The sequence below is a fragment of the Cyprinus carpio genome, chromosome A19, assembly GCF_018340385.1.
Source record: "Cyprinus carpio isolate SPL01 chromosome A19, ASM1834038v1, whole genome shotgun sequence".
Classification (NCBI taxonomy): domain Eukaryota; kingdom Metazoa; phylum Chordata; class Actinopteri; order Cypriniformes; family Cyprinidae; genus Cyprinus; species Cyprinus carpio.
The window spans coordinates 12,205,231-12,232,919 of record NC_056590.1 but is presented as its reverse complement, the minus strand read 5'-3'; the positions used below and the strand labels follow the sequence as shown (position 1 = coordinate 12,232,919).

General features: G+C 36.3%; 2 protein-coding genes across 11 annotated transcripts in view; both read left to right on the top strand.

The window, feature by feature from the left end:
- Window positions 1–7,368, top strand: part of arhgef1a (Rho guanine nucleotide exchange factor (GEF) 1a) — a 44,357-nt gene extending 36,989 nt beyond the window's left edge. The window contains exons 20-28 of the mRNA XM_042776525.1: window positions 726–793; window positions 1,172–1,360; window positions 2,205–2,303; window positions 2,414–2,463; window positions 2,894–2,935; window positions 3,862–3,912; window positions 4,007–4,318; window positions 4,472–4,658; window positions 6,007–7,368. Coding sequence (XP_042632459.1) covers window positions 726–793; window positions 1,172–1,360; window positions 2,205–2,303; window positions 2,414–2,463; window positions 2,894–2,935; window positions 3,862–3,912; window positions 4,007–4,318; window positions 4,472–4,658; window positions 6,007–6,077 — 1,069 coding nt within the window. The 3' untranslated portion in view covers window positions 6,078–7,368. The remainder of the gene's footprint in view (window positions 1–725; window positions 794–1,171; window positions 1,361–2,204; window positions 2,304–2,413; window positions 2,464–2,893; window positions 2,936–3,861; window positions 3,913–4,006; window positions 4,319–4,471; window positions 4,659–6,006) is intronic.
- Window positions 7,369–9,239: 1,871 nt separating this feature from the next.
- Window positions 9,240–27,689, top strand: tpm3 (tropomyosin 3). 10 transcript variants are annotated; one of them, XM_042776517.1, is made up of 10 exons: window positions 9,240–9,524; window positions 10,223–10,348; window positions 18,918–19,051; window positions 19,155–19,272; window positions 19,581–19,651; window positions 21,104–21,179; window positions 22,554–22,616; window positions 23,615–23,684; window positions 23,930–24,008; window positions 24,791–26,333. In XM_042776517.1, the coding sequence occupies exons 1-10, from the start codon at window positions 9,411–9,413 to the stop codon at window positions 24,792–24,794; spliced, it is 855 nt and encodes a 284-aa protein (XP_042632451.1). In that variant the 5' UTR covers window positions 9,240–9,410; the 3' UTR covers window positions 24,795–26,333. The 10 variants fall into 10 exon arrangements, with proteins under 10 accessions (XP_042632451.1, XP_042632450.1, XP_042632452.1 ...); XM_042776516.1 differs by lacking the exons at window positions 23,930–24,008; window positions 24,791–26,333 and adding an exon at window positions 26,400–27,689; XM_042776518.1 differs by lacking the exons at window positions 21,104–21,179; window positions 24,791–26,333 and adding an exon at window positions 20,011–20,086 and having other exon boundaries at window positions 23,930–24,012.

The following is a 27,689-nucleotide window of genomic DNA, read 5'->3' as shown; positions in this document are numbered from 1 at the left end:
AGGGACACCTTTCCAAAAATATAAAGACATCTAAGAAAAGATATCATTTATACTATGCTGAAAAAAATAGTAAGAGTGACATTACAGAGGCAATAATGTCAAATTTGGTAAATATTTATTTATTTATTTATTTAGTTAGTAGTATTAGTTTTAATATTATTAATATTTATAATTATAATTTATAATTTAATAATAGTAACTAATAGTAGTAATTGTTATTTAATTCTTCATATTACTATTCATAATAATAAGAATAACAATTAAGTTCTATTATATTATTGATATAATTATTTTAAAAAAAATATTATTTTTGTAATTATAATAATTATTATTTATATTTATGTTGTTGTTGTTTTTTCTGTTTTTACTCAACTTCTTTTTTCATCCTAATACCCTCTTGCTGCCCCCCTGGGAGTCCCCGGACTGCAGTTTTAAAACCCCCTGCTATACACTGACACTTTCCAAATGAATACATTCTAACCACTTCCTTCAGAAAAAAAAAAAAATTAGCAGAGAAAGTACAAGCAGTAGTACATTTTCAGTTTCATTCAAAATCTGTATAAAGTGACTAATACTTTTGGTCCATTTTCCCAGAAGAGAAAGACTGTCCATTTTAAATTTGTATACTTGTTAAATGCAGGGACACTAGTGTATATGACTGCAGTGCTAGTGGACATCTATTTCTAATGGTCATTCTCATTTACCTTCATTGTTTTGTCACACAGCTGTCCATCAAGAGAAGAATTCCCTCTTATAGAAACAGAGGACAAGGCCCTTCTGCGAAGACTCAAAGGTTTGCTTTAATCACTAACGCACACACATTCACACTCCCAACACTGGGACAAACACGTTTTCATTCAGATTGTTTTCAAAAGATGAATCACTACAGTGGGTTAAGGACTGAAAGAAGCATAAAATTGTTCTGAAAGGCTCAAAACAGCTTTCACCCATCTGTCAGATCAGTTGGTTACAGATCACACGGCATTTTCTCGAAACAAACAAGCTAGCTAGTAAAAAACAAACAGGTTGTCTTGACATATACAGATTTCTATGCGTCTTGAAATCTTTACATTGAATTTGAAGGCAGAACAAAGCCACTATCTTGAGTGTAGAGAAGCTGACGTTGATTTTTATTCAAACAGCACTTTGTTCCTCATGTTCTCTGTTTCAGCTGATATCCAGCAGAAGGACAGGGAGGTGTTAGAGCTGCTTCAGGAGCGGGTCACCCTGTTCTCTGACTTGGCAGAGGTCATGGGAGGTTATGAGGTCATGCTACCGTCCTGTTCCAGAAACCTTTTCAGAGCCGAGTCTCCTCAGGCACCTCGCGGGGAACAGCTGCTCACACAGGCCATAACTGAGGGTAAGACAGACAGGATGAAGCAGGGCATTTCACCTGTATGAGGCTTGTTTCACCCTCTAGTGCATATTTATTTCACCGCCCATGTTCATGGGTTACAGTATTCACACTGTGAGTAAGTATAATGAGTTGGTATGTTTTTGTCTTAAATTTAAGCACAACCATAAATTCTTCAATTCTGGTCTTGTGTATAATGTAAAAATGTACAGATATTTAAATAAAAGCTTTGAAGATTCAGCATCTAAGCAATTAATAAATTGTCATTAATAAAATGCATCTGAATAAATAAATGAAAGATTACATTAGTGACAACAAGCATGTGCCATTATATTTCAGACAGTATTTTTTTGTTAGAATTTATGTTTAGTTCATAGATTAAAAATCTTAAATATCTTAGAATTATTTTTTTTACTTTAACAGCAGTGTCTGATGTTCATATATAAAAAAGCAAAGGTTTCAGAATTGTAAGAATTAAAAGTATTTCAGATATAGAAAGTACTGAAATAAATAAATAAATCAATTATAGATCAAGTATTTTTTTTTTGTTGTATTTTTATATTTGATTTAGTTTGTATAGATTAAAATCTTTAAATATCTAAAAATATATTAAAAAATATGAAAATATAAAATGATTAAAAATAAAGATATTAAAATATAATAAAATTCATATTTGCTGCCAGTACACCTCTGTCTCTTTTTATTTAAAAAAACAAAAAGTTTTATATTCTTTTTTTTCCTATTATGGAAAGTTCACAGACCATTTTAGCTAAATCTTCTGATCTCATGCTCAGATCTTCCATAATATCTTGTAAAATGTCATGATGTACCTTTCTCTCGCTCTGTGCAGTGGACAGATTGACTGAGCTGTTATTAGGATCCAATTTTGAGGATCCTCTCCCCTGCAGTTCCAACGGCCATCACAATCACACTGGAGCGCTAGTAATCAGTAGGTGTCAAATACACAACACGCAATATGTAAATGAGTGTGCTTTTAGTGTATCTGATTGGCTAAATACACCTTTTTATCTGACCATTGTGCTTCCTCCATTCTTCTAGATGGACAAGATGTATTAGTCAATGGCTCTCAGGAGAACCAAGCTACTCAGGTACACAAAACTAACATTAAAATAAGCTTATTATTTTGATCTACTGTATGTTAGTGAGTTGTTCATTATCACACGTCTCTGGGATCCACATTCGCCTGCTTCAAATATGCTGCATAAAATGTAATAATTATGCACATAGATGGTTCGATGGTATTGCTGAGTTTTTATGTAATCCTGAAAAAAAAACAATTAGTCATTTTCCGAGCCCATCTGAAACTCGCAGGTTTCCATAGCAACCTGAATCTACCAAAAACTCTCCATCACGACTCAGCACTGGTGCTTGAAAGCTGCGCTTCATCTCCCTTTTCATCGACACATAGCAAGACAGTGCTTTTCAATGTGTGCTGACAAATGAAAGCTTTTTGAATTAATTTGCTGGTTCAGAATTTTGATTGTGTGAATAATGCAGAAACTTCTCTCTTCTCTACAGGATGGTAATGGGAATCAGATGGAGGACAAGACACCAAGTGAGGTACTGACATTTTAGGCTTAATGTGTGCTGATTATATATTGGCACATATATATGGGCTGATAACCCTAACCGATTATTTTAATTTTTAAATTTTAAATTAAATTGGAGTGACTAGAAAATTAATAATAAAAAACCCCATTACACACAAAATAACTGGCGATTAAACGCTTAGAATCTGAATTTTGAAATACATATAGACAATGTGGAAAACTCCTAAATTCACTGGCAAATTAGACATTTTTGGATCAGTTGTTATTAAAGTAATACTTTTATTCAGCAAGGGTGCATTAAGTTGATCAAAGTGACAGTAAAGACATTTATAATGTTACAAAAGATTTCTGTTTCAAATAAATGCTGTTTTTTTACTTTCTATTCATCGATGAGTCCTAAAGAAATGTTTCTTGCACAGCAAATCAGCATATTAGAATGATTATTTAGAGTAACGCCTGGAGTAATGGCTGCTGAAAATGTAGCTTTGCCATCACATGAATAAATTATATTTTAAGATGTATTCAAATATAAAACAATTATTTCAAATTATAAACCAATGCAAACCAATTCAACATGGGCCGCGGATCTTCACCTAGTGATGCATGAGACTGATTATGTCTTATGTTACAAAAAGTGCACATAGTCCATAACACATGGTTAGGTGAAATGATCAGCTGCAACTCCATTATTGGCATGAATTACTTTTTAAATTTTATGAGTTATATGCAAAAAGTATTGCCCTCCACAATACTGTGCATCACAAGCCTCCTATACATATTTCACGGACACCCACATTTCCAGGCTTATTTAAACTAGTGTGTGTTTTTATATATTTATACATTATATTACTATTGTTTTGTTTTTATTTTTGTTTTGTTTGTTATATTACTATTGTTTTCTTAGGTTTTGCATCTGAATGTTTTTTTGTATTTCAGGAGGTGTCACAGAGGCTGGTGAATCTCAGTGCTCAGCTACACGCTTTACAGGTATGTGTGCATTGCAAAATACATTTGCCAGATTTTCTTCAAAGCACTGATCCGAAATGAACTCAATGAGGCTCAAAAACTCATACTCTCCCAGGGTGTGGTGATACGACAGGACTCCATCTTAGAGCTCTGCTTACGAGAGAGCTCTGTCTCTCCAGCCACCACAAGGGCTCGTACAGTTCGCTCCCTGTCCCGGGATGGTGCGAGTGACTTTGGCTCGCTGGGAGAGCTGGCCCTGCTTCAACGGCAGCACAGTCTGCTGCAGGAGGAGCTCGTACGCCTCAGGGGAGCCGAGGGCAAACTCAGGCACAGCGAGAGAGCCAAAGCCCAGCTGGAGAAACAGCTCAGGGATCTTAAGACTAATAGCGCCACTTTAGGAGATGGAGCTGGAAATGCAGGCTCACAGGTGAGTTCATTAAGCAAGTTTTTAGTCTTTTAGTCTTTAGTCTTAGATCTCAGTGTTCTTGAAGTAAACACCACATGACACATACAAAAGTATGTAAGAGCTACATTGTAGGATCTCCCAAATCTCATTCGCTTCTCATTTCCTCTTTTCAAGGCCCCAGCAACTCGCAGAGAGAGCGATACCGACCCCAATACTGACAACCCATTGGCTGGCCAGGAGTCGATGGACCAATCAGACGGCCTGCAGGAATTCAGTGATGTGGAAGTGGATGTGATATCTGATGACGATGATGACGACGAGGTGGATTCGAAGGTGTCTCCCCGTTCAGAAAGTCCCAGAGGTCTGTAGATTGACACAGAACCCATATAAATACATATACATAGAAATTAAATATTTATAATTAATATATATAATACATTTATAATATAAATATACATACATATATGTATAAATATGTAAATATATATTTATATGTATTTGTAATTAATATAATATAAATATAGTTTTTCAGTGTCAAAAATAGTGTGTGTGTGTGTGTGTGTGTGTGTGTGTGTGTGTGTGTGTGTGTGTGAACAAGTGACCTGGCTGAAACTGGTACAGCATGTGTATATATATATATTATTGGTATATAAATATACAGTAAATATTGAAATTATTAAGAGAGGAAAACTGGTACAGGCAGAGTGATACAAGAACCTAGCATCTGGTTGCTGGGAGTTTGTTTTTTTTAAATATGAAATGATTACATATTTATCAGACAGTCTGTATAGATGTTCTTCATTTAGAACGCTGTAAACTTTGGCCCTTTGTAACACTAGCAGCAGCCTACACACACGATTATGCAACCAATATGCACAACACACATACACATTGAATCTATCACAAACTTTCCACACTCTTTCTCCCACACACACAGGAAGTACGCAAATGTACAAACACACACTAAACTTCCTCCTTGAACCTCCTTGGACTAAATTGAAAAAATCTACATTTATGTGTATCGTTTGTAGGCATGTGTGTTATAGGAGAATAATGGCAGTAAATTGTAGGTCTCTATAAACGTAACCAGAGCTTCAGTAGGTCATTTAGGTTGAACATACCTTTCGTACATACACTTATATACACAGAAGGCTTGACTTGAGATGAAATAACTTCAGTATTGAGATGTGTTACTACTCATGCTGCATGTGAAAGGGTTTAGCATGCAGTAGTGATATAATGACAATAATTAATATTTTTATTAAGCACGGATGCATTAAATTGTTCAAAAGTGACAATTTAGAGACATTTATAAAATTACAAAAGATTTCAAATAAATGCTGTTTTTAATACTTTATATTGATTAAAGAATCCTACAAAATGTATCACGGTTTTCTAAAAAATATTAAGCAGAGTAATGATGCTGAAAATTCAGCTTTGCATCGCAGGAATAAATTACATTTTTTAAATGTATTTAAATAGAATTGTAAAAATATTTCACAATATTATTGTTTTTACTGTATTTTTGATCTTACTAACCCTAATCCTTTGAGTGGTGTACAAGTTTTAATTTTATTTATTTATATATTAATGATCCCCTGTATGTCTGAATGATGATGAAAGTGTCTAGGTAAATATGTTGTGTTGTGTGCAAGCATGTGCACTGGATTACGCTGAAAATTGGTCATAAATATTTCAATATTCTACAGATCTGCAGGACATTCCTGAAGAGAGTGAATCCGCTACAGACCACCGGGACCGTGAGGTCTCGCACTGCTAATATTTCTCAACGTCGTCCGATGGAACAGACTAAGACTCCATGAGCAGGTCTTCCTCCGATCAGGGAAGATCCTTACTTAGTTTATGAATATCCATTTCATTATATACATACAGTATTAAGTTGTATCCAGTAATTTTGCTTATAGCTTCTGTGTGGCCGTTTATGACATGTTAATATTCAACATGTCTTCTCCTTGGAATCCAATCATATGGCTTTTGACATCCACGGACCAATAAGTATATGCCAAAGCATCGTGATGGAGATGGAGTAATGCAAATAATGGGACTTTGCACTTTATAGCGGCATGAAATGGGAAACATTCTTTAAGAATCTTAAGATTAACCAAAGTAACCAAACATAAGTGATCCAGGTGAAGGGTCCTGGGAGAAAGCAGTCACATTGATGTACTGTATATGTGAGAAACTCATCACAGTGCTTTGTACCGATTCTACACATGCTGGAGCATGCCAAACCAGAACAGAGCTTCTTTTTTTTAAGTGAAAGTTGTTTGTGTGAGAGGTCATTTAAAGAAATGCCTCTTTCTTGCGCTTTATTTTGGATTTATTTATTTTTCTTTGTTTTAAATGGAACATTAAATTGTCTTTCGAGCATGTTGGAGCAGTTAGAAAGAAGCCATAACCTGAAATATACCAACATAATAGACTGGGACCAAAACTACTGGCTAAATAACAAAAAAACTATTTTCAGATACTTGAGGGCTTTTTATGAAGGAATTATATTGCCGTTTATAGCAATATACAGAAATATATTTACATCTATAGCAAAGAACTTAATAAACCCAAGAAGGTTATTATGATTGAAAGTTACGATATTATAAATTGTTCCTCAGCCCACAGTGTGTGTTAACGGGGAATACTTTGTAAATAGAAGAAGATTTATTGACTAAATCAGTCACATCTCCAGAATTTACCAACAACATTTGATGTGTCTTACTACAGTTTTGCTTATGTTTTAATTTTAAGGATTTGTTTTGCAGTTACTTGACTGTGTGCCAAAATTCGCTTGGCTGAATGTTGCTAAGATACAGTATATTATGCTTTTATTTCAGTCATTTCAACATTTCAGGAAGCAATGTCTTAGAAATTATTGTAGGGTGATATTCTTCATGTTTTGAAGTAACTGTAAGAAACATAGGAATTACTGAAGTCACATCAAAAAGTTTATATGGAACATGACAGAAACATTGTTGAAATGTTCATACAGTGTTCAGATATGTTGAAGTGGATATAGAATACAGTTGAAGAATTAAAACTGTTGATATACAACATCACTGGGATTGGTTTGTTGTCTTTCATTTGTGTGTGTGAGTAAATCAATGTGAAAAGTGTGATAAAATTACATTATAAAAAGACATTATGAAGAATGTTGATACCCAAACAGTTGCTGGTAGCCATTGACTTCCAGAGTATTTTTTTCATGCTATGGAAGTCAACTGTTTGGTTGCCAACATTCTTGAAAATATCTTCTTTTACATTCAACAGAAGAACAATGTACATTTTTCACTTACACACACACACACATACTAACTCATCCATCACTTCACTGTTCTAAACTAAAAGTGTGTGTTGAAAGAATGAGTAAATCTATTGAACAAAACAGAGCACTTAAAAAACCATACCCTGCCCCCCTGGCTGAAAATAGTCTGCTCACCAATAACCTGACACCATCATTGTCCCTTGACTTCAGCAAGAGCTTAGTGGAACTCACAGTTAAAGATGCATGTGGAATGACTAATCACTATTACGAAAATGTGCTTTCATATACACATATCATTCATTTAAAGGTACGTCTAAAGCTAGTAATAAATTGCAGATGGATGAATGATGTTAAAATCGGTGTTAGAGGAGAAGACCCTTTGTACACTATAGTTAAAAATTTAGACAAGACTAAACATATGATTTTGATAATAAGGTTCATTCCTAAATGCAAGCTTAGTTTACAAATATACATTATTCCAGTAAGTTTTTTCTCTTATTTTCACTTAAAAATCAAGATTAATAAAAAAAAGTTATATTGTTTTATTATTGTATTTGTATCACTAATCATGAAGAGCTTCTAAAGTTTAGAATGCAGATGGATCCATGATGCTAGAGAACAACACCCTTGATATTAAAATATTAAGAATCATTCTTAAATGCAAGTTTAGTAGACAAATATGAATTTTATATATATATTCAAAATCTAAATGTATTAAATTATTTTTATTGTTATATTATTTTTTTTATCATGTATTTATTATTTTTTCTATACATAAAAATATGTGATCTAGATAAAAAGTGGTTGCTTTGATAAAATATAATTTGTTTAGGATGCTATAAAATAATACTAAGTTTAAAATGTTTAAAATCATAATTTTAATAAAATGTATCTATAAATTATAATCAGTTACATTATATATATTGTACAATATGTGATTTTAAATTGTGGGAAAACTTATTTAAAAAAGATAAATAAAACATCAGATCAGAAATTATGACAATAATAATACAATTAAAATGTATACTATTACATTTTACACTTACTTTTTGTTACTAATAAAAAAGCCATTTGCTCTATGAATAAATATAGATATAGAGTGATAATTATCTAGATGGCAGTGTGTTTGGGATTCTTGCATTCCAATGCACTGCTGGCAATCTTACCACATCAAGTGTGGTTCCTCAAAGCCTTGTTATTATACGTAGTCAGGCAAGTTAATGATAAAACGGTGTCTCACATTAGAAAAAAAGCTGTAAAGTGATCATTGTGGCGACTGACGAGCCATAAAAGGAATTGTGCAGGCTGGGATGCGAGTAATGTAACACATACACACACACACACACACCTGTGCCTGTCACAAACACAGCGGCCTTGTCTTATTATAGCCGAACCTCAGCTCTGTCCATTGGCGTCCATTCTTGTCTTTGTTGTGTCATATCCTCCAGCTCATTCTTTCCCAATGGAATGATCTAGCAACAGCAGGATGAAAACAACAGATGTACACTGAATTTTAATCATGATAAGGTCCTGATAATTAACGTTACATCACTACATCAGACACCAAACAGGACTTATGACTGTATTAGGTGAGCGATAATGAAGTGGTAAGTGGGCGGAGTTTATTAAAAACTGGGCATGGCCTGATGCCCCCAGATATAAATGCCCTCCCACTATCCCTGGCTGAGTTTGGTCTCTCTCCACTGTACTCCATCTCTCTCTTTCTCTGTCCACGTTCCTTGCTTGACCAGCTCCTGTTCCTAAACCACCAGCCCTCACCTTCCGCACTGCCACTTTCTGTTTCTCGTACCGTGAGCCCTACTCACCGACGCCAAGATGGAGGCCGTCAAGAAGAAGATGCTGATGCTCAAGCTGGATAAGGAGAACGCTCTGGATCAGGCAGAACAAGCGGAGACCGACAGGAAAGCAGCAGAGGAGAGAAGCAAACAGGTGAGGCGGAGGTGGAAAGGTCAAAGGTTGTGAAAACTAAAACTGATGTTGACTAAATGGGATGAATTGGAGATGCTTCATTTCAGTGCTGTTTAGGAAGAGTTTTTAAGAGTGGTTTGAATGCTTAAACTTTTTTTCATTGTGGACCAAAACAGATCTGAATATGAGACAAAGATCTAAGTGATTTTACAATATGTAAATAAGTCCACCCAACAATTCTGTCATTATTTACTCCCCCTCATGTTGTTCCAAACATGTATGACTTTCTTTCAAACAAACAGTTTCAGGTCCCATTGACTTCCATAGTATTTTTGAGATCCAAAACCACAGAAGTGGTCCTTGTTCTTGTCCCACAGAAGAAAGTCATACATGAGAGATGGAGAAGACAGTTGCAGATAGGGCTGAGGATGTGTGAAAGTTGCCTATGAGTGTATTTATATTCACATTTACACAAGGTATAGCTTTGGTAAGCTGCATATCTTAGCTCATCACCAGAAGGTGGGCAAAAAATCCCTGGAAAGTGTTGCTTTGTGCCAGCTTGAGGTAAAAGCGATCGGGGCATGAGGGTATGTGTGAGGATGTATTATAGTGGATGATTTCATACCGATAATATTTCTCTCCCCCTCCCTTTCTATCTCCTCCACTCTCATATTTCCTTTCTTTCCTTCTTTCTTTCTTTCTTTCTTTCTTTCTCCCAGCATGAGGATGAGCTGATTCAGATGCAGAAAAAACTGAAGGGAACTGAAGATGAGTTGGATAAATACTCAGAGGCCCTGAAGGACGCCCAGGAGAAACTGGAGATAGCTGAGAAGAAAGCCGCAGATGTGAGTGATTGACAATCACAAAGCATCAAATCACACACACAAACACAAATGCAACTCTTAAAACTTAATCCCGGAATTCTTGTTGGTCCCACCCCTCCATTCCTCTCATTCTCTCCATTCACTCCTCCACAGCTGACACTGTCACAGCCCCCCTTTTTGACTGTGATGTCCACTAGCCACTAACCAATTTCTACCCTTAAATGTATTCATACTGTCATCTTTATATGTGTGTGTGTGTGCGTGTGTGTGTATATATATACACATATATAAATATAACCAAACAAAAAAACAAAAAAAAATAAAATATATATATAATCAAACACAATAACCAAAAACAAAAAACATAACATTTATCCTTTTCACTACTGACAAAGAAAGCACATAATGTGTATCTTTTGTCGTACAGTATGACCAACCACGTTTAAGTTTCACAGTTAGGCTGTATGTGTTTGATTCACTAAAAAGAATCAACACATTAGAGTCATTCGTTTGAGAATTATAGCTAGCTTCTACAATGGTTGCGCTGCATGTTGTTCATTCACTACAAAAACGTTTCAGGAGAATCATTCTTAAACAGAGTCAGACCACACTTGTTGGCCTACATGCTTTCGATTCACTGAAAAGAATCAGCTCGAAAGAGTCATTTGTTTAAGAATCGGACTACACTGGTAGTGCTGATGTGCATTGCGGTCTGGAATTAAACCACACCATGCTGGTTTCTCCCAAGATTTTTTCTCCAGTAATAACACCGATGGAGTTTGGTTCCTCAACACTGTCCCCTTTGGTTTGCTTAGTTGGGGACACAATTTCTGGCAACATTGTTGACTTGACTGCACAGACACTATTGGAAGAGAACTGAACTGAGATGGACGAAGACATTACTGAACCAACAATCAATTGACTTTAACTGATAAACTGACTGTTTGTGCAACTGACGTGTGCATTAACTTTTTTTCCTGTTTAACACTGAAAAGCTGCTTTGACACAACACAACCTGTATTGCAGTCTATAAAGCGCTAGGCTATATAAATAAAGGTGACTTGACTTGTTGGTTCACTAAAAAGAACCGGAACATTAGAGTCATCATTGGTCCAAAAATCGGACTACACTAGTAGTGCTGCATGTTGTTGATTCATTTAAAAGAACCGGATCATTAGAGTCATTCATGTGGGAATCAGCTACACTGGTAGTGCGGCATGCTGTCGATTCACTAAAAAGAAACAGCTCATCATTCATTTGGGAGTCAGACTACAGTGGTAGCCCTGCATGTTGTTGATCCACTAAAAATAACCGGCTTATGACACTCGGAAATTGGTAAACTGGTCATGTTTGTTTTGCACTGTGAATTCAGTAGCAATGTTTTGGGGATGACACTAAAAGAAGTGAACTCTTTTATATTTAAAATGTGGTGAGCCGTTTACTGAATGTAATTTAGTCCTAATATTAACCGAACTGGTTAATTCTGAATCAGAATAAATTCTTGGTTCCCAACTTATCCACCACATGAGGTGACAAAAAGTGTGGGTGATATTGTGCATATATATACTCTTGCCTGCAGGCCTCAGTGAGAAAATTACAACCTTGAGACTGCTGAATTAGCAGTAGGCCTGTAAATCAGTGTTTGTGAGAGGAACACAATGAACATAAGAAAGAACCTTCCAGGCATGAACAGACTTCAATAGAACAGACTAGAGCTGTAAAGCTTTGTGAGTCTTGTGTTTTTAGCATTCTTCTTGGATAGTCATGTTTCGAGTGCTTTTGAAAAATACTAGCTTTTATCTCTAACATTTTTCAACATGGACTTTAAAATCGATAACTATTTGCTAATGCTTTTATATACATCTCTTATGCAACTCAAGAACTGATTCATTTCAAATAAGTAAAAGACACTTCATTGTTAATCGCCATTGTGTATCTTGACTCCGTCTTTGACAGCTAAACTTAGACTGTGCCATCACGCTCAGCTCTGTCACACCAAGTATGTCTGTGTCTATTGTTTTGGGCTCCGGATATAGCAGGCACACCTGTTGTCATAAAAAACCTTCAGAAGATAGACTAAATACCATAGGCTTTGAAGTGTGTGTGTGTGTGTGTGTGTGTGTGTGTGTGTGTGTGTGTGTGTGTGTGTGTGTGTGTGTGTGTGTGTGTGTGTGTGTGTGTGTGTGTGTGTGTGTCTTAAATCAACCTAAACCAGTCTGATGGCATTTTAGGGACTATTCAGCTAGTTTGCTGATTCATGTCCGTACTGTAGGGAGACATACTGTAATATAATATTGTAATGCGAGGAGGATTTATTGTTCTGAATCTTGCAACCACTAATCAGACAAGCAGCATAAGAACAGTAGCTTCAAACAGAGGGTGGGTGTGGGTTGTTCCTTTACAACTGTCATTTCGAAATTTTCATTTGAACCTTTAGTCAAAACTTCACCACCAAGCTTACCTTGCTACCCCACACAGTTGAAAAGAGTAGGATTTAGAGTACAGTCAGTCACTCATCATCATGGAGTGCAAACTTGATAGACAGGCCGACCAGACACAGTGATCTGGTTTGAATCCTGGGGGTGGATCCTTTAAATAGAGCTCTGAGCAAGCGGCCTAACAATGTCCAGAGCAGTCATAGTGAAAATGTGAGAGGTTGAGGATAGATACAACCTTTGCTCATAAATGTATATATACATCCATAAATGTCATAGTTCCTTGAATCTTTCAAATGCTTAATGAAATATGTGTACAGCTGCTGCGGGAGGGTGAGGGGGTCTTACCATGTTGATGTAAGTGAGCATGCGTTTATGTGAGTGTGTCTTGATGTCAGAATGTCAAACCATGTCTCGTCACCTATGACCTATAGCATCAACAGGCCATTAGAGACATAAGCTTTAGTTTTCATCAGCTCAGATCTCTGCTGTCGAAAAGAGTTAAAATGCTCAGTTTTGTTTCTTTTACCTCTTGTCTCTTATCAATAATATATATTTTATATATATGTATATATATATATATAAAAATATATATATATATATATATATATATATATATATATATATATATGTATATATATATGTATAATTATATATATATGTATATGTGTATATGTATATGTATATGTATATATATATTATGTATATATATATATAATTATATATATATATATATATATATATATATATATATATATATATATATATATATATATTATATATTAGGGCTGTCAAATGATTAATCACGATTAATCACATCCAAAATAAAAGTTTTGTTTACATAATATATGCGTGTATACTGTGTATATTTATTATGTATATATAAATACACACACATGCATGTATATATTTAAGAAGAATATGTTATGTTTATATATTAAATATATTTATATATAATATAAAATATAATAATATAAATACATAAATGTATATACATGTAAATATTTTCTAAATATATAATTTATGTGTGTGTATTTATATATACATAATAAATATACCCTGTACACATACATATATTATGTAAACAAAACTTTTATTTTGGATGTGATTAATCGTGATTAATCATTTGACAGCCCTAATACTGTATATATATATATATATATGTGTGTGTGTATATATATATATATATATATATATATATATGTATATATATATATATATATATATATGTTTCATAGTAACATACTAAGCAGTGCAACTGTTTTCAACTTTAATAAGAAATGTTTCTTAAGCAGCAAATTAGCATATTAAAATGATTTCTAAAGGATCATGTGACATTGAAGACTGGAGTAATGGCTGCTGAAAATTCACTTTCGCTCTCACAGGAATAAATTAAAATATTTTCAAAGTATAAAAGTTATTTTCAATTGTAAAAATATTTCACAACATTACTCAGTTTATATAGAGCAAAATGTCAATTTATAGCTGAAAAAGTAGAAAATGATTTTATGAGTGGGGCTACATGTTGCGACAATCTAGATCACCTGGCGCCATCATCTGGTGAGATGGTGGCAACATATGATAAAAGACCCAGGTTATAAATGGAGTCTGGAAATGGTTTCACATTAGCAAAGGGAGGCAGGAAAGGTGAAACAGGAAATGATGATGAAACATGATTTTGCAGTGCTAGTCTACAACAGAATGATTCAGGATCAGTCAACATTCCTTTACCTTTAACATTGTTCTGAGGCTAAACCGTTAAGGTCTGTCAATATTAAAAATCTTAGTAGAAAGAATTACAAAATGAACATATAAAACCATAGCTTTGGGTATTCTTTGAACTGTGTTCAGGACACAGTGTACGGATACTAGAAAGACTGCACAGACAAAAACTGACAGCATTACTATAGTCTTGTTGGGTTTTGCCCAGGCCTGTGAATTCAGCTTGTTTTATGACCTCATGTAATCCTGTGGGTACATTCTATAATGAAATCTCTCAGTAGACTTAAATCCAAATTACAATGTCAGACTATTTCATTTAATGGAAAGATACAATTACACACTGTTTAAATCTCTCAATTTCAACTTAACTCAACACAATTCAACATAACACAACATAAACAATCTATAGATAATAAATATGGCAGACCTATATACTAGAGATCGACCAACATTTTTACTACCAATAAAGAATATTTTTTATAATATGCCTATATGCAGCAATATAATTTTTCTTTATTCATCTCTACTTCTTTTACACAGTAAGTAAATAATCATTAGAATACAACAACACAAACATCTAGCATAATAATAATAAAATAGAAAATGTAAGTATTTAAATGTAATAACTGATATTAAGCGTAATCAATGTAATTATTATTATTATTGTGGTATGAATATTGGTTAAAAGCTAAAATATAAATCAAACCAATTGGTCTATTTCTATTACAGGCAGGCCAACAACAGATTTATCAGTGTCCTCACTCCAATGTGGCTACTCACACACAAGTTGACACATGAAAATATATGACTGTGGTTTTGTCATTACTCAGTCTGCAATAAGAAACTGAATCAGGGTTTGTTTGCTCAAAAGCACAGGAACTTACTGTGACACCATCAATGGTATTGCACGTAACGACAAGTAAAGGATTTGTAACACTCCTTGTTTTCATTTACAGCCTGAATATGCCAAACGTAATTCAGTGGATGGTGGTTCTGAAGCATTAAAAATGACACATAAGACCAAAACACATTATTTTAATTGTTAAAAAGCATCAAAATGTAATAATGAATCATTTACTAATGATATACATTCTAACTGACTTAATTTGCTGTTGTGGCCCTTTTGGCTTGCTTAGATGTGGTTTAAAAGATATGTAATATTCAGTTATCACAGATTTGATTGCACTGACAAATTTACACAGTTATTGAACTCAACTGAATCAACTTGAGTGAATAATGACCCTGTCGTTTTTAAAGCTGCTTTACAGCAGAATTCGATGTCTTGTATTTGATAAAGTTGGCATCATTGTTTCTATTACTTCCCTGTTTAACACCGTAAAGCTGCTTGAAACAATCTGTATTAAATAAAGTGCTATTTAAATAAAGATAACCAGTTTTTAACTTTAACATAAAGTCCTAAAATGTATATTTTTAAAGTGATAAAACATTGTAATATAATTGAAATCATTTAAAGTTGTCACCCTAGTGGGCACGGCCCTTATTGAGAACAACTGCGCTTCAGTGAATAAGAACAAAACAATCATGGCAAATTATGGATAGATAAGATTATTCGAAAATATATGATATAAACAAAAAGATAGCTAATTATTTACTATATTATGATTAGATATACTAGCACAAAAAAAAAAAAAAATGTAAATTAAAGGAAAAAAAATGTCTTGGACCCCATGAATTGAACTCCCTCCTATTCCCTATAGAAATTCATAGCATCCTAACGATCACAATATCCTAAAAGTTTCCCACTGATCTGCGAGCACATTCCTGCATTTTAAGGAGCGGCCTGGAATGCCAATGATTTATCTGCTCTACGTCATCTACCTGGGCAGGACACGTGTAAAACCAGGGTGGCTCTTCCGTAAGAATCACGCAGGTCGCACAAAAAAAAAAAAAAAAAAAAAAAAAAAATTCTACTGACCAGAGATCAACCGTGAACGCGTTCCGTTGGGACTTGACTTGGCGCAGCCGCTGATCCGAGATCAGTTAGGCTACACCACAGTCCCAGTCCTTAAATCGTTGGGGACTGGGTGGGGTATCCGGAAGTGAGCCGAAAAAAGGAAGAGTTTAGGCAACTGAGCAAATTGGGGTTAGAGAAAGCAAGGGGAGGGGAAGAAAGACTTCATGACATTAAAACTCATTCATTAATTCGAACGAGAAACCGAACGCCTTGCTCGCGCTAAATTCAACTTTCAGAACCTCCTGGCCGAGATAATAGCTGTATCTCGTTCCTGTTTTTCTTTTTACAAACACTATTATTTGTATCTAATAAAATTAAGGAAAGCATCGATCCAATCAAAAAGACAAGCGCGTGAATCATCTGATCCTCGCGTTACTTCCACTCGCTCTGCGTTTGACTTGTTGGCGGGGCGTTGGTGCCTTGGACTTTTTTTTTTCTTCTTCTCTCCTTCTGTCCTTCGCGGCTCGGTCCACTACGCTGCTCGAGCAGAATCTGATTTATTCGACCACACTACTCCTAAAGCAGCACATTAAAATGGCCGGAACCAACAGCATCGATGCAGTGAAGAGAAAGATCAAAGTTTTACAACAGCAGGCAGATGAGGCAGAAGAAAGAGCCGAGATTTTGCAGAGACAAGTCGAAGAGGAGAAGCGTGCCAGGGAGCAGGTAAGTGTATCAATGTATCCACAGCGATACTTGTATTCACGTAAAACCGTCTAATTTCTCGACACAGTCGCTATGTTGTATCATATGCATTTCTGCGGAGGTCGTTGCGTTGTTACTGTTAAGATGGTTATTGCAAAACCTACAAGCTAATGCGTACACTGGCTCATCTTCATTCAAGATTTTCATTTGAACCTGCGGTTATAGGTCTTAAGAGAAATGCAAGACCCAGAGCGAGATATATTGGCTTATATAGATACAAAAATCATGCGATGACATGTCACTCTGTGCGCTTAGAAGTGCTAACCTCAAATGGTTTTTAGCTCATCCTCCTAGTCTCACATTGTCTGCTGGATTTTTTGCGGGTGAGGCCTAAAGGAAGTAACAAAATAGATTCAGCTGAATCATCGTTCATTTGTGTAATTTTGTGCTTAAATAGTGCTTTTCGCGTCTTTGGTTCGTTGTCGTTCGAGCGCGGTAACATCTGGGTCATCAGGTGTTCATTCGGCACTTTGAGTTGTTCACGCATGTCACTTGGGCTTTTAGCAGCCTATTTTAACCTTTGGCAACTTTTGTGAATTCTAATTGAATTAGACACTCGTCTGGGTTGATTTTTTTTTGTGTGTTTTTTTTTTTCAGTCGCTTATCACTCAACCATGCCTTCCGTCTCATTGGCATTGCGTGAGATAAACTCACCCCGCAGACTTTAGATTCCTCAGTCCTTATTAGGAGCGAAACTCCAATCTTGGTTAGCGGTGTCGTCATATCCGGAAGCCGTGCACGAGCGCTGTTTCTCAACTGACGGGGTGCGGGCCGCGCGGGTGTTGACCCACCGAATAAACCTTGTCAGTGGTCTAGGACAGTTGATGTTACTGTATAAACCATGTAAATCTTCAGTATTGTGACTTTATGTCAATAAACTTGCAGATGCCCCCCTCCTTATTCAGTTGCACTAATGAATGAAAGGCAGGATCGCTTCCTATACAAAAACTACCTCAGGATTTGTAGTTTCTGACACAATACTCTTAAGTTATTTTAGACATTGCTGCTAGAATGAAAACCGTGTGATTCCTCTTGAAAGATTCTGACACATGTTTGAAGGAGTTTAGGTACATTTTAACTAGGTAGAGCTCGGGCCCCAAGAGCCCATTGCTATGATGTTTTTGGTTGTTATATGGTTGCTAGGGCGTGGCTAGGAAGTTGCTATGGTGTTGTGAATGACTGCCTGCTATCTGAGTCAAAAAAGCCCACTACTAAGTCTCTACAATATTGTGATCCAGAGATATCCCTTTATGTCTGAAGGATTTTTGCCTGTTTTTCATCCACTGGGCGAACATCAGCACGCCTTTCTTCAATAAGCAACATTTGAGGCATCATTAATGTCCATAACTCTAAGAGTGTGACGTGTTCCATGTTGAAATTTGGTTTGGAACAATGATTTGAATAATCCCTTTCCTTAGTCAGAGCATTATTAATACTGATGCCTTGCTTTAAACAACATTAGTCACTGTGTACACTCACTCATCACAAAATAATTGCCCATTGCAAACATAGTGGTGCCACTCTGCTCAAGCAGAAGCTCCTAAATGATTCCACCACATGAAGTTTTTCCATTGTCTCTGGTTCCAGTTTTGACTCCACATTTGTCGCCAAGTTGTCTTGGCTCTTCGCGATTATCCCAGTGTTTTACCATCTTTATGTTCCTTATCTCACATCACTTCAAGCTCCCTTGAAGTTCAGGGGAATATTGTATATGCACTAATTTCCTGTTGTTTTTGTCATGTTTGCCTTGTAGGCTGAAGCCGAGGTGGCCTCTCTGAACAGGCGTATCCAGCTCGTTGAGGAAGAGTTGGATCGTGCTCAGGAGAGACTGGCCACAGCCCTGCAGAAGCTGGAGGAAGCTGAGAAGGCTGCAGATGAGAGCGAGAGGTATGTTCGCCTAGACAGACAGGCATACGCGTTCAGAGTGATGCTCATTCATCCCACCCTAACTCGCCCTACTTCCATTTAATTCAATTTCTCTATGGAATAGAGGGATGAAGGTGATCGAGAACAGGGCTCTGAAGGATGAGGAGAAGATGGAGCTCCAGGAGATCCAACTCAAGGAGGCCAAGCACATTGCTGAGGAGGCCGACCGCAAATATGAGGAGGTAATTTCAGTATTATTTATATAATATTGTAGTATTTATCATTATTTTGAAATAAGGTTTTATTATTGTATTGTATTGTTTTTTTTTTTATTTTCATTAAGTTTTTCATCTAATAATTATTTTGATTTATTTCAGCTTTATTTCAGTTCATGAAAACTTTTTTTTTAATGGTTGTACCTTTTGTTAACAATAGCAATCATTTTAACCTCACCATTTTGCTCAAAGTTTGATTTAATGTTGCATAAACACCGATCGTTCATTAAAATGTAAAAAATGTCATGACCAGGAAGTACTGATGTGTGTTACAGGTGGCACGTAAGCTGGTGATCGTTGAGGGAGAGTTGGAGCGCACAGAGGAGAGAGCAGAGCTCGCTGAGAGGTTAATTTCTAATTCAAAATCAAAATATACATACACTTTAATCAAATGCATTTACTTTGAGTACAGCCCACACATATTGTCCTCCGTAGCTCATATTTCTTCTTAGTGTGTCCATTTAGTCCTATTAAAACTCTAATTCATTGTTCTCTCAGCGTGAGGAAATGGCTCATTTTGCATGACAAAAGGAATGCTCTATCATAACCATAATCCTTCTTTCTGTGTTTGTGTGTGTATGTGAGTGAGTGATTTCATGGGCTTGACTCCATCTTAAATTCATATGTCCCCTCACTTCTCATTTGTGTTTGGGCATGTGTGACCTTTGACCTGACATACCTTCCCCTCCCCACTCAAACTAACAGCAATGCCAAGCGGTTGGAGGAGGAGCTGAGAGGTTTTGACCAGACACTGAAGACTCTGCAGGCCTCTGAAGAGAAGGTATATATACGCTGGTTGCAAAATTCTGTGTCTATGTGTCAGACGTTATGTGTGATTATATGATGCGGGATGTACAGACAAACAACTGGGAGAATGTTGTTTTCTAGCTGGATCTGGATTTTGAATACTTGAGTGAAAGTGATCAAAAGAAAAGAGCATAAAACAGGACTCCTCCTTCCAGCACTGGTCGTTTTTAATCTACCTGGTTTATCTTTCCACCCTATCCCTTACCCTTTCCACCTTCCTTCCACTCATCTAACCATCCACTTCCAGATATCATGCTTTCGTAAACCCTATGAGTCGTGTTTACTTGAAAGTGGCATGATGTGCATGTTTGTGGAACGCTTCAGTCTCTGTGCATTTTTGTGTCTCATCTGCTTAAAGCCAAAGCGTACATGTTCATGTTCCACAACAAACTGCTTAGAACAGCTCATGACGGCTTTCAGTTTTAGAATCACACTAGTTTTGCTTCCTTGACACTTAAAATCTGCTACAGAGGGTTACATGATGTTCCCTGTGTAATAGGCGGTAGGTTCAAAACAAAGCACTTTTGGCATGAGACGACAACATAAATACACTACTTCTATAGTTCTTCCAAAAATGTCAATTTCAACTCATGTTGTTTGAAACTCTTATGATTTTATTTCTTCTGTGAAAACTCAATAGATATTTTGCTGATTTTCCTGTTTTTCATATAATGAATTCTGACTAGCTCCAAAAATGGCAAAATACCACTAAAGTGTTTAATACAATGTGCATTATATTTTTTGTGTGGTTTCAGAAGAAAGTGATATTGGTTTTAAATGACATGAGGTCGAGTAAATGTCCGTTTTTATTTTTGAGTGAACGATCCCTCACAAAACGATCATTTAAGGCCTCTCTTCTACTGTTCATGTGTTTAAAACATCATCTCTATTACTCTGCCACTGCTGCTGGCTTGTCTTCATGTCTTTCCTTTGCCCTGTGCCCCTTTCTTTTCTGCTTCCTCCAAAATCAAAACGGCTGCTCTGTATATAGCAAATGTGCTGAGCTGGAGGAGGAGCTGAAAAATGTCACCAACAATCTTAAGAGTTTGGAGGCCCAGGCTGAGAAGGTATGGAGCGTGTGTGTGTGTGTGTTTTCTTCTGCACGATCTCTGATTGGTTGCAGTGTTCGTCCCTTTTTTAACCCTCAAAGGAACTCTGATTCAATCCCCACAAATGTGCCTTGCAAATTGCCTTCCAGGCAATCAAATATAGGCTTCCTAATTACCAAACCAGTGATCTAACTGGTCATGTTCATGTTATGCTCACCCTCATTTACAAGTGCCCTTTTGCCTGGTGCACAACTGTATATCATCATCTGAAGCAAAAGGCCATGTGTCAGACCAGATTACAGTGGTAGACCATTACATCAAGAAAAAGCTGTAATTGGCCACAGGGATACAGTGAAGACCCCCCTCTCATTTTCAATGTCCATATCACCATTAGATGAGCTGTTATTCAGCATGCCTGAAGCACTGTTGCGTAATGAAATGAGTGAAGTGCCACCATTTTGGTTCCTTACACAATCAAGTACAACCGGTCTCAGAAGCCTTTAGACTAATAAAGCAGAAGTAACGCTAATGAATGCTTTGTTGCATGTGACTAGCTTTTGACAAAAACACCCATTCATTTGCATGTGATTGTGCTGCATGCTGTGTGTGTTACAGTACAATAGAATTTTTGATGGAATCCTATTATTGGATTATTTATTTTCATAATCAAATCTATTGTATGTTGCACATTATGGTTTGCATAAGTAGTGCTGTTGGTTTAACTATTGAAGTCCACAGCCTGTAGAAAGTGTACTACTTTTTATATATTTTTTTTATTTTTTCCAATTCTGTTCCAATAGCAGATTTCAAAGTGGATTTTTTAGCTGTATATTATAATGTTGTAAAGCCGGATTCACTTGTAACATAAACTATTGCCTAAATAGTAGGTTATATAAAACATCAGGCATTTGAGATGGCAGCCATAGCATTAAAATATTAAATAAAAATATTTAAATGATTGTAATATATTAATTTGCATCTGAATTGTCTATTTTGTCCATTCTATTGTACCTGGTGTTTTGTTGCTGTTGCGGTTGCATTCCTGCACACATGTCCTGATCTGTTTAAAGTTCTGGCAGCACACAGCAGCAATCTTAGCCATCGTGTCACAAGCCTTGCACAACAGCAGCAGGCCAGGACTCAGCCAGCCTGCATAGAAACTTTGAGGAAAAGAGGGGAAAAACATGCCTCATAATGTCAAAACGTAGACAGCTGCGCTACTTTTCACCTCAAGAGCTGTTGTAGAAACATGTCAGCATTAAAGTGTCAAGAAATCGGTTGTCTGTTTGAAGGGTGCCAAACTCGCAGACAGAGAGTGTGTGTGTGTATGCATGCTGAGTTGTAAGATTCTCATAAGACCCCACCCCAACTTATTTTCCTATTTCTCTACAGTATTCCCAGAAGGAAGACAAGTATGAGGAAGAAATCAAGATCCTCACTGATAAGCTGAAGGAGGTGAGATGATTTCACGTGGTGATTTGGTTTCTGTTAGGGCTGCCAAAGTTAATGTTAACTTGTGCATCAAATGTATATAGTTTCTCACATTTGTCCTCATTCTGTTCAGTGACTGGACAGACAAGTTGAAACCTTTTTATATGCTCTAGCACAGATTTCCACGTGCAGTGCACAGTCTGCACATACAACTATCCCATAATCATGTGTCAGTAAATTCCTCATTTTTAAGTCACTTTGATTAAAAACATTTACAGTTACAGTTAAGCCTGTGTTATACTTTCCTCATGACCAATCCGGACGTATACATGGACAGCATGGACGCGGACTACTTGCATTTATACTACCGAAAATGTACGCTGATGGTCTGCTCCGCAACAAACATGTGAACAAACAATTGCCCAGAATTATTGCACATCTGGTTGTCTTTATATTGTTTTATCGACGGATTGTACAGGTTTAAGTAGCAACAGGCTTCTTTACACAGCCTGCGCATGTGCAGTTGGTGCTTTTGAAGCCTACTGACTGCACATACTTGTCCGCGTGGTCACAAAAAATGGGAGGCACGCGGATGTCCGCTCAGAGCACACTCTCCGATGACGATTTTTATGTCACGCATACCAAAGCGGACACTAGCGGACTCGCGGATACGTAAAGTATAACACAGGCTTTAGGCAGTTAGCAGATCCAAAGTGAAGAGGAACAAAAGCAAGTCAAGGAGCTAACAATATTTGTAATATACAATTCCAGGTTTACTTGACCTAGATTAAACTAAGTTTAATGTGATATCCAATTAAGGCACTCTTCTTCATTATGAAATGTAACATTTACCTTGTAAAATTTTGGATCAGTTAGTTTAACTATAAATATTATTGGGTTTATTGTGATTTGCAAATGGATTTTAATGATTTTTATTAATGTTGTGTAACTTTTGAGGTTTATTTTTATTTATAATGCTGATTTTTGCTTATAGTTTGATCACACATGTTTTCCTCCACTAGGCTGAGACCCGTGCTGAGTTTGCTGAGAGGTCTGTGGCCAAACTGGAGAAAACCATTGATGATTTGGAAGGTATGATTGTGTCATTCTCTTTAACACGTTTTCCTTCCATTAGGTATAACATGATCCTGTTTCTTTTTATTTTATACTGGTTGTATTCTATTCATAGCATTATCTTCCTGTCGTTTTCCTGTCCGCTTGGACATTTTAATCTTTATTTGCTGTTTTTTTCCTTTTTATCTTTCCTTCATACTCTCTCCCTCGTCTGACTTTTTCCTTCCTCTCTGCTTTGTCTTTCTTTCGTTGTGTGTGAACAGATGAGCTTTACGCTCAGAAACTCAAGTATAAGGCCATTAGTGAGGAGCTGGATCATGCCCTCAACGACATGACCTCTATGTAAATACAGGCTTGTGCATGTGTGTGAAGCACTGCTAATTACGGTTTGCTGTTGCTAGGTCAGCTGAGTTTTGAGTCTCGTGACTGAGTTGGTTACCTAACCTTGAGCTTCATAACCTCTGATTGTATACTTTTACTATACAGCATAAAGCTCAGTTGCAAGGAGTTAATAGTTGACGAGCCGTCGTTTCAGTAATTTTTTTTTTTTTTTTTTTTTTTTTTTACACTGCTTTGAGTCTGTGTGAATGATGTCATGACTCGGGGAATTATTACAGTGTGATTCTAACTTAAATGCAGCTGTCAAGTAACTGATATGCTAACAGCGTTAAATGGTTTCTTATTTGCTTACAGATAAAGGGGACATTTTCTACCCTTCATTAAACAGGCTGATCTGATTTTGCTGTGCCTTTTAAGAGTTTAAGAGAAGCCGTACCAACTCTTGCCAGGTTTCTGAATATTGAATAGTATGGATATGCAAATGTGGATGGTCATATGTTAATTTTACTTATAGTTCTGACCTCCTAACCATACAGCATTACAAATGGCCCATTTTATAGCTTGCTTTCTATAAATAGGAGTTTTGGGTTGTGGAAGAATGAAATGAAGAAAGAAACCCTGTTTTCCATGATATGTCCCTTTTTAAGGCTCATATTAATAATACTAAGGATTTCATTGGTTTTAGAATTAACATTTGTTCTTCTTAACGCTTGCATGTTCGGTTTGCTCATTCTGAAATGAAGAAATTTTGTCATGAGGTGTTTACCATTGGTGTCTATTTACAGATAAAGAGTTTCTGGACTGTTCTGTGGCTGACTGTGACTTCAAGAAATTCTTCTTCGTCCTCTCTGACTGTCCATATTTGTTGCCTGCTTCTTCTCTGATGCCCTTTTCATGTATTTTTCCATTTGCTCGTATCTGTAGTTTCAGTTTCTTTATTTAAGCCCTATTCTGTTTCTGCCTTCTTTCTGTTCTTTAGATGTTCATTATCTGCCCCAACATCTTCCTCTTATCTGGATCAGACTGTATTCAGAGACTTGTGTTCTTTGTTTGTCCCTGGTTTTGCTCTGTGTTGCGACCTTTGCTGTATTTTTCATGCCTTGTGTCCGTGTTTATTGAAGGGAGGAAAAAAAGCTCTACTCTTTTTGAATGTATGCTTGTCTCTCTTTATTACAGTGGGCTGGTGTTGGGTAACCAGGCATTTAACAGTTTTAGAGTGCACATGAATAATATCTTGTGGGTGAAAGATAAAAGCTTGGCTAAATTCTCTATCGCTAATTGTAATTAATCACGAGTTTGAGCTTTGGTTAAGATTATCACTTGTGTATAAGGCCACAGATCTGAAGGTCTGAAATGAAGAAAAAAAGCCAAAAAACAAATGGGCAAAATATCTTAGCCAACTAGAGGAAGTTTTTAAACTAAATCTTAAAACAGTTATGCTTAATATTTTTAATACTTAAGACTTTATAATGCTGTTTTCCCTCATTAAGACCTAATTAGGTTTTACACAAAGTAGTGTTAAATACAATCAACTGTTGTAGTTGGAAAAATCAGAAATTCCCTTTCCTTTGAGAGGCTGTCCCACTTTTTTAGTAAAACTAAAGGCAGACTTGAAAAGCAGATGTAGTTGGGTAGATCTAGGGGTTGTTATAGATTATAGATGGTAGGGGGCAAGCAACTTTTCTTTAGGCTAGAAACATTGATTCTTGCTGGCCATACAAATTGGGGGATGAAATGAATAAATGTTTAAGGACGATCTTAGCTATTCACTAAAACCGACCAGCGGCCTTGTCGAAAGGTACTGAAAAACAAGTCCTTGTCTTTCTGGAGTCTCAATGGAAGGCCTGATGCTGTAGAGCAAAAAAAAAAATTCAGTACATCAGCAACAACTCCTAAAAAAATTTTATCGTTTATTATTTTACACCCCAGTGCTATTGTAAAAGAAAAGCGTTGACATGCCATTGTTGTGTAATTTTAACATTGGAGGATACAAAGCCAACATATCTGAATTGAATGTTATCTACAGTATGTTACCATAAATTTGAGTGGTTTCACAACTAATATTTATTAAAGCTGAATTGTAATGCAAATATAATGCAGATACAGAGGATTTGTAGTGGTAGCTTAACATTGTATCAGAATGTATCCAGTTACATTTTTGTCTCAAAAAGATTTTAAAATCTTGTGTGTTTACAACCTAATTTGGTTGCTTGGAAAAACCATCTATACTGATTCTTCAAGGAACCTAGGAAGTCTTCACTTTAGACCTTGTAGCCAAATCAAAAGTCTATATTATAATAATAAACCACATACAGTGTTAAACTGCAATATGATTTTGAGGTTTATTTCATTTTTTGCTGTCCTTCGGGGGATTTTTTTTTGTTTTCATTGCAGAGAAACTGAGAGGTGCTAAAGAGGAGAACGTCAAGATCCATGCCACTTTGGACCAGACCCTGAGCGAGCTCAATAGTTTCTAAGGAAGACCTGGAGCAGGAGGAAAACATCCTCTTCCCTTCCTGACACCCTCATCTCATTTGGTTTCTTTGTCTCTGCACATCTGATTCTTCTGTTTTTCTGATCCCTTCTCTTTCTTTCTCTTTTCTGCTGGAGGATGGGCTCGCCAAGCCAACCAGTAAAAATGTGGTGCCTCTCGATGGTTCAAAAGTACTTTAATCTTTCTGGAGCACTTAAGCTTCACTGCTCATCTCCTCAGAAAATCCCAAGTGATTTCAGGAACAATCTACTATGGTATTCCTAAAGTGTCAAATGTTAAATGCTAGCCATACGGTAAACTCTCAATAATGATTTTTCATTTTACTGGAGGCTGATTAACTTAACGTTTTGTGCCATAAAAGTCTCAGTATCAGCTTGGCTTTAGATTCTTTTTTTCCTGTTGATCATGTGACACAGGATGGTTTTGCTGGTCTTGTTGATGCCTGATCCACTGCTCTCCTCTTACCTCTTCACACTCTTCGTCCTGCACAAGTTTCTGCTGCGTGTTTGTAGGCGTCACAGGTTTTGGGACCAAAACCACATCATGTGGTCTGTAACAGTATGCACAACCATGCCGCGAGGAACTTTTGTTTTGTTTTTTATTATTAAAAGCATTTGCTTCCATTTGGAGTTTTTGAGTAATATATGTATTCTTTGTTTGGGTTCAAACCCCCCAGCCCCCAACCCACCCCCCTGCATTTTAACACAAAACCTTACTTTTGCAAACCACTATTTAAAATCCTTCACTGTTATGGGCTTATGATGGACATCTTTTGAGCAGAGGAGGCAAAGTCGTGCTTTCTTCAGGTGGCCTGTTTTGTTCTTTTCAGTTAGTTTTAATTGCTTTAAAGAGCCATATTCTACCCAGGGGAAGAAAGGTTGAAGATTATGATATTATGATACTGTTTTTTTTTTTTTTTTTTTTTGTGAGTTCAAAGCAGTGGCAATGCCAGATTCGAAAGGTCCAAAAGCCATGCAGATCTAAATATGTATTATGAACAAAGTAAATGGGAGCGAAATGTAACACTTAATAGTATAAAGATTAAAAGGGGTGAACACATAGTTTTAACTGGAAAAAGCCCACAATGATGTTTAATCACTTTGTTAATGACTGTATCTTGTGAAATGATACCTAAATATTTTTCTTTTTTTTTTTTTTAAATAAAGACCATGATTTTTACTGTCACTGAA

What these genes read in the sequence shown, in the direction of transcription:
- tpm3 (XM_042776516.1), top strand. Translation starts at nt 9,411, where the DNA reads ATGGAGGCCGTCAAGAAGAAGATGCTGATGCTCAAGCTGGATAAGGAG. An exon ending in CTGAGAAGAAAGCCGCAGAT is followed by an intron (nt 10,349 to 18,917) that starts GTGAGTGATTGA and finishes TTTGCCTTGTAG; the next exon opens with GCTGAAGCCGAGGTGGCCTC. An exon ending in CCGACCGCAAATATGAGGAG is followed by an intron (nt 19,273 to 19,580) that starts GTAATTTCAGTA and finishes TGTGTGTTACAG; the next exon opens with GTGGCACGTAAGCTGGTGAT.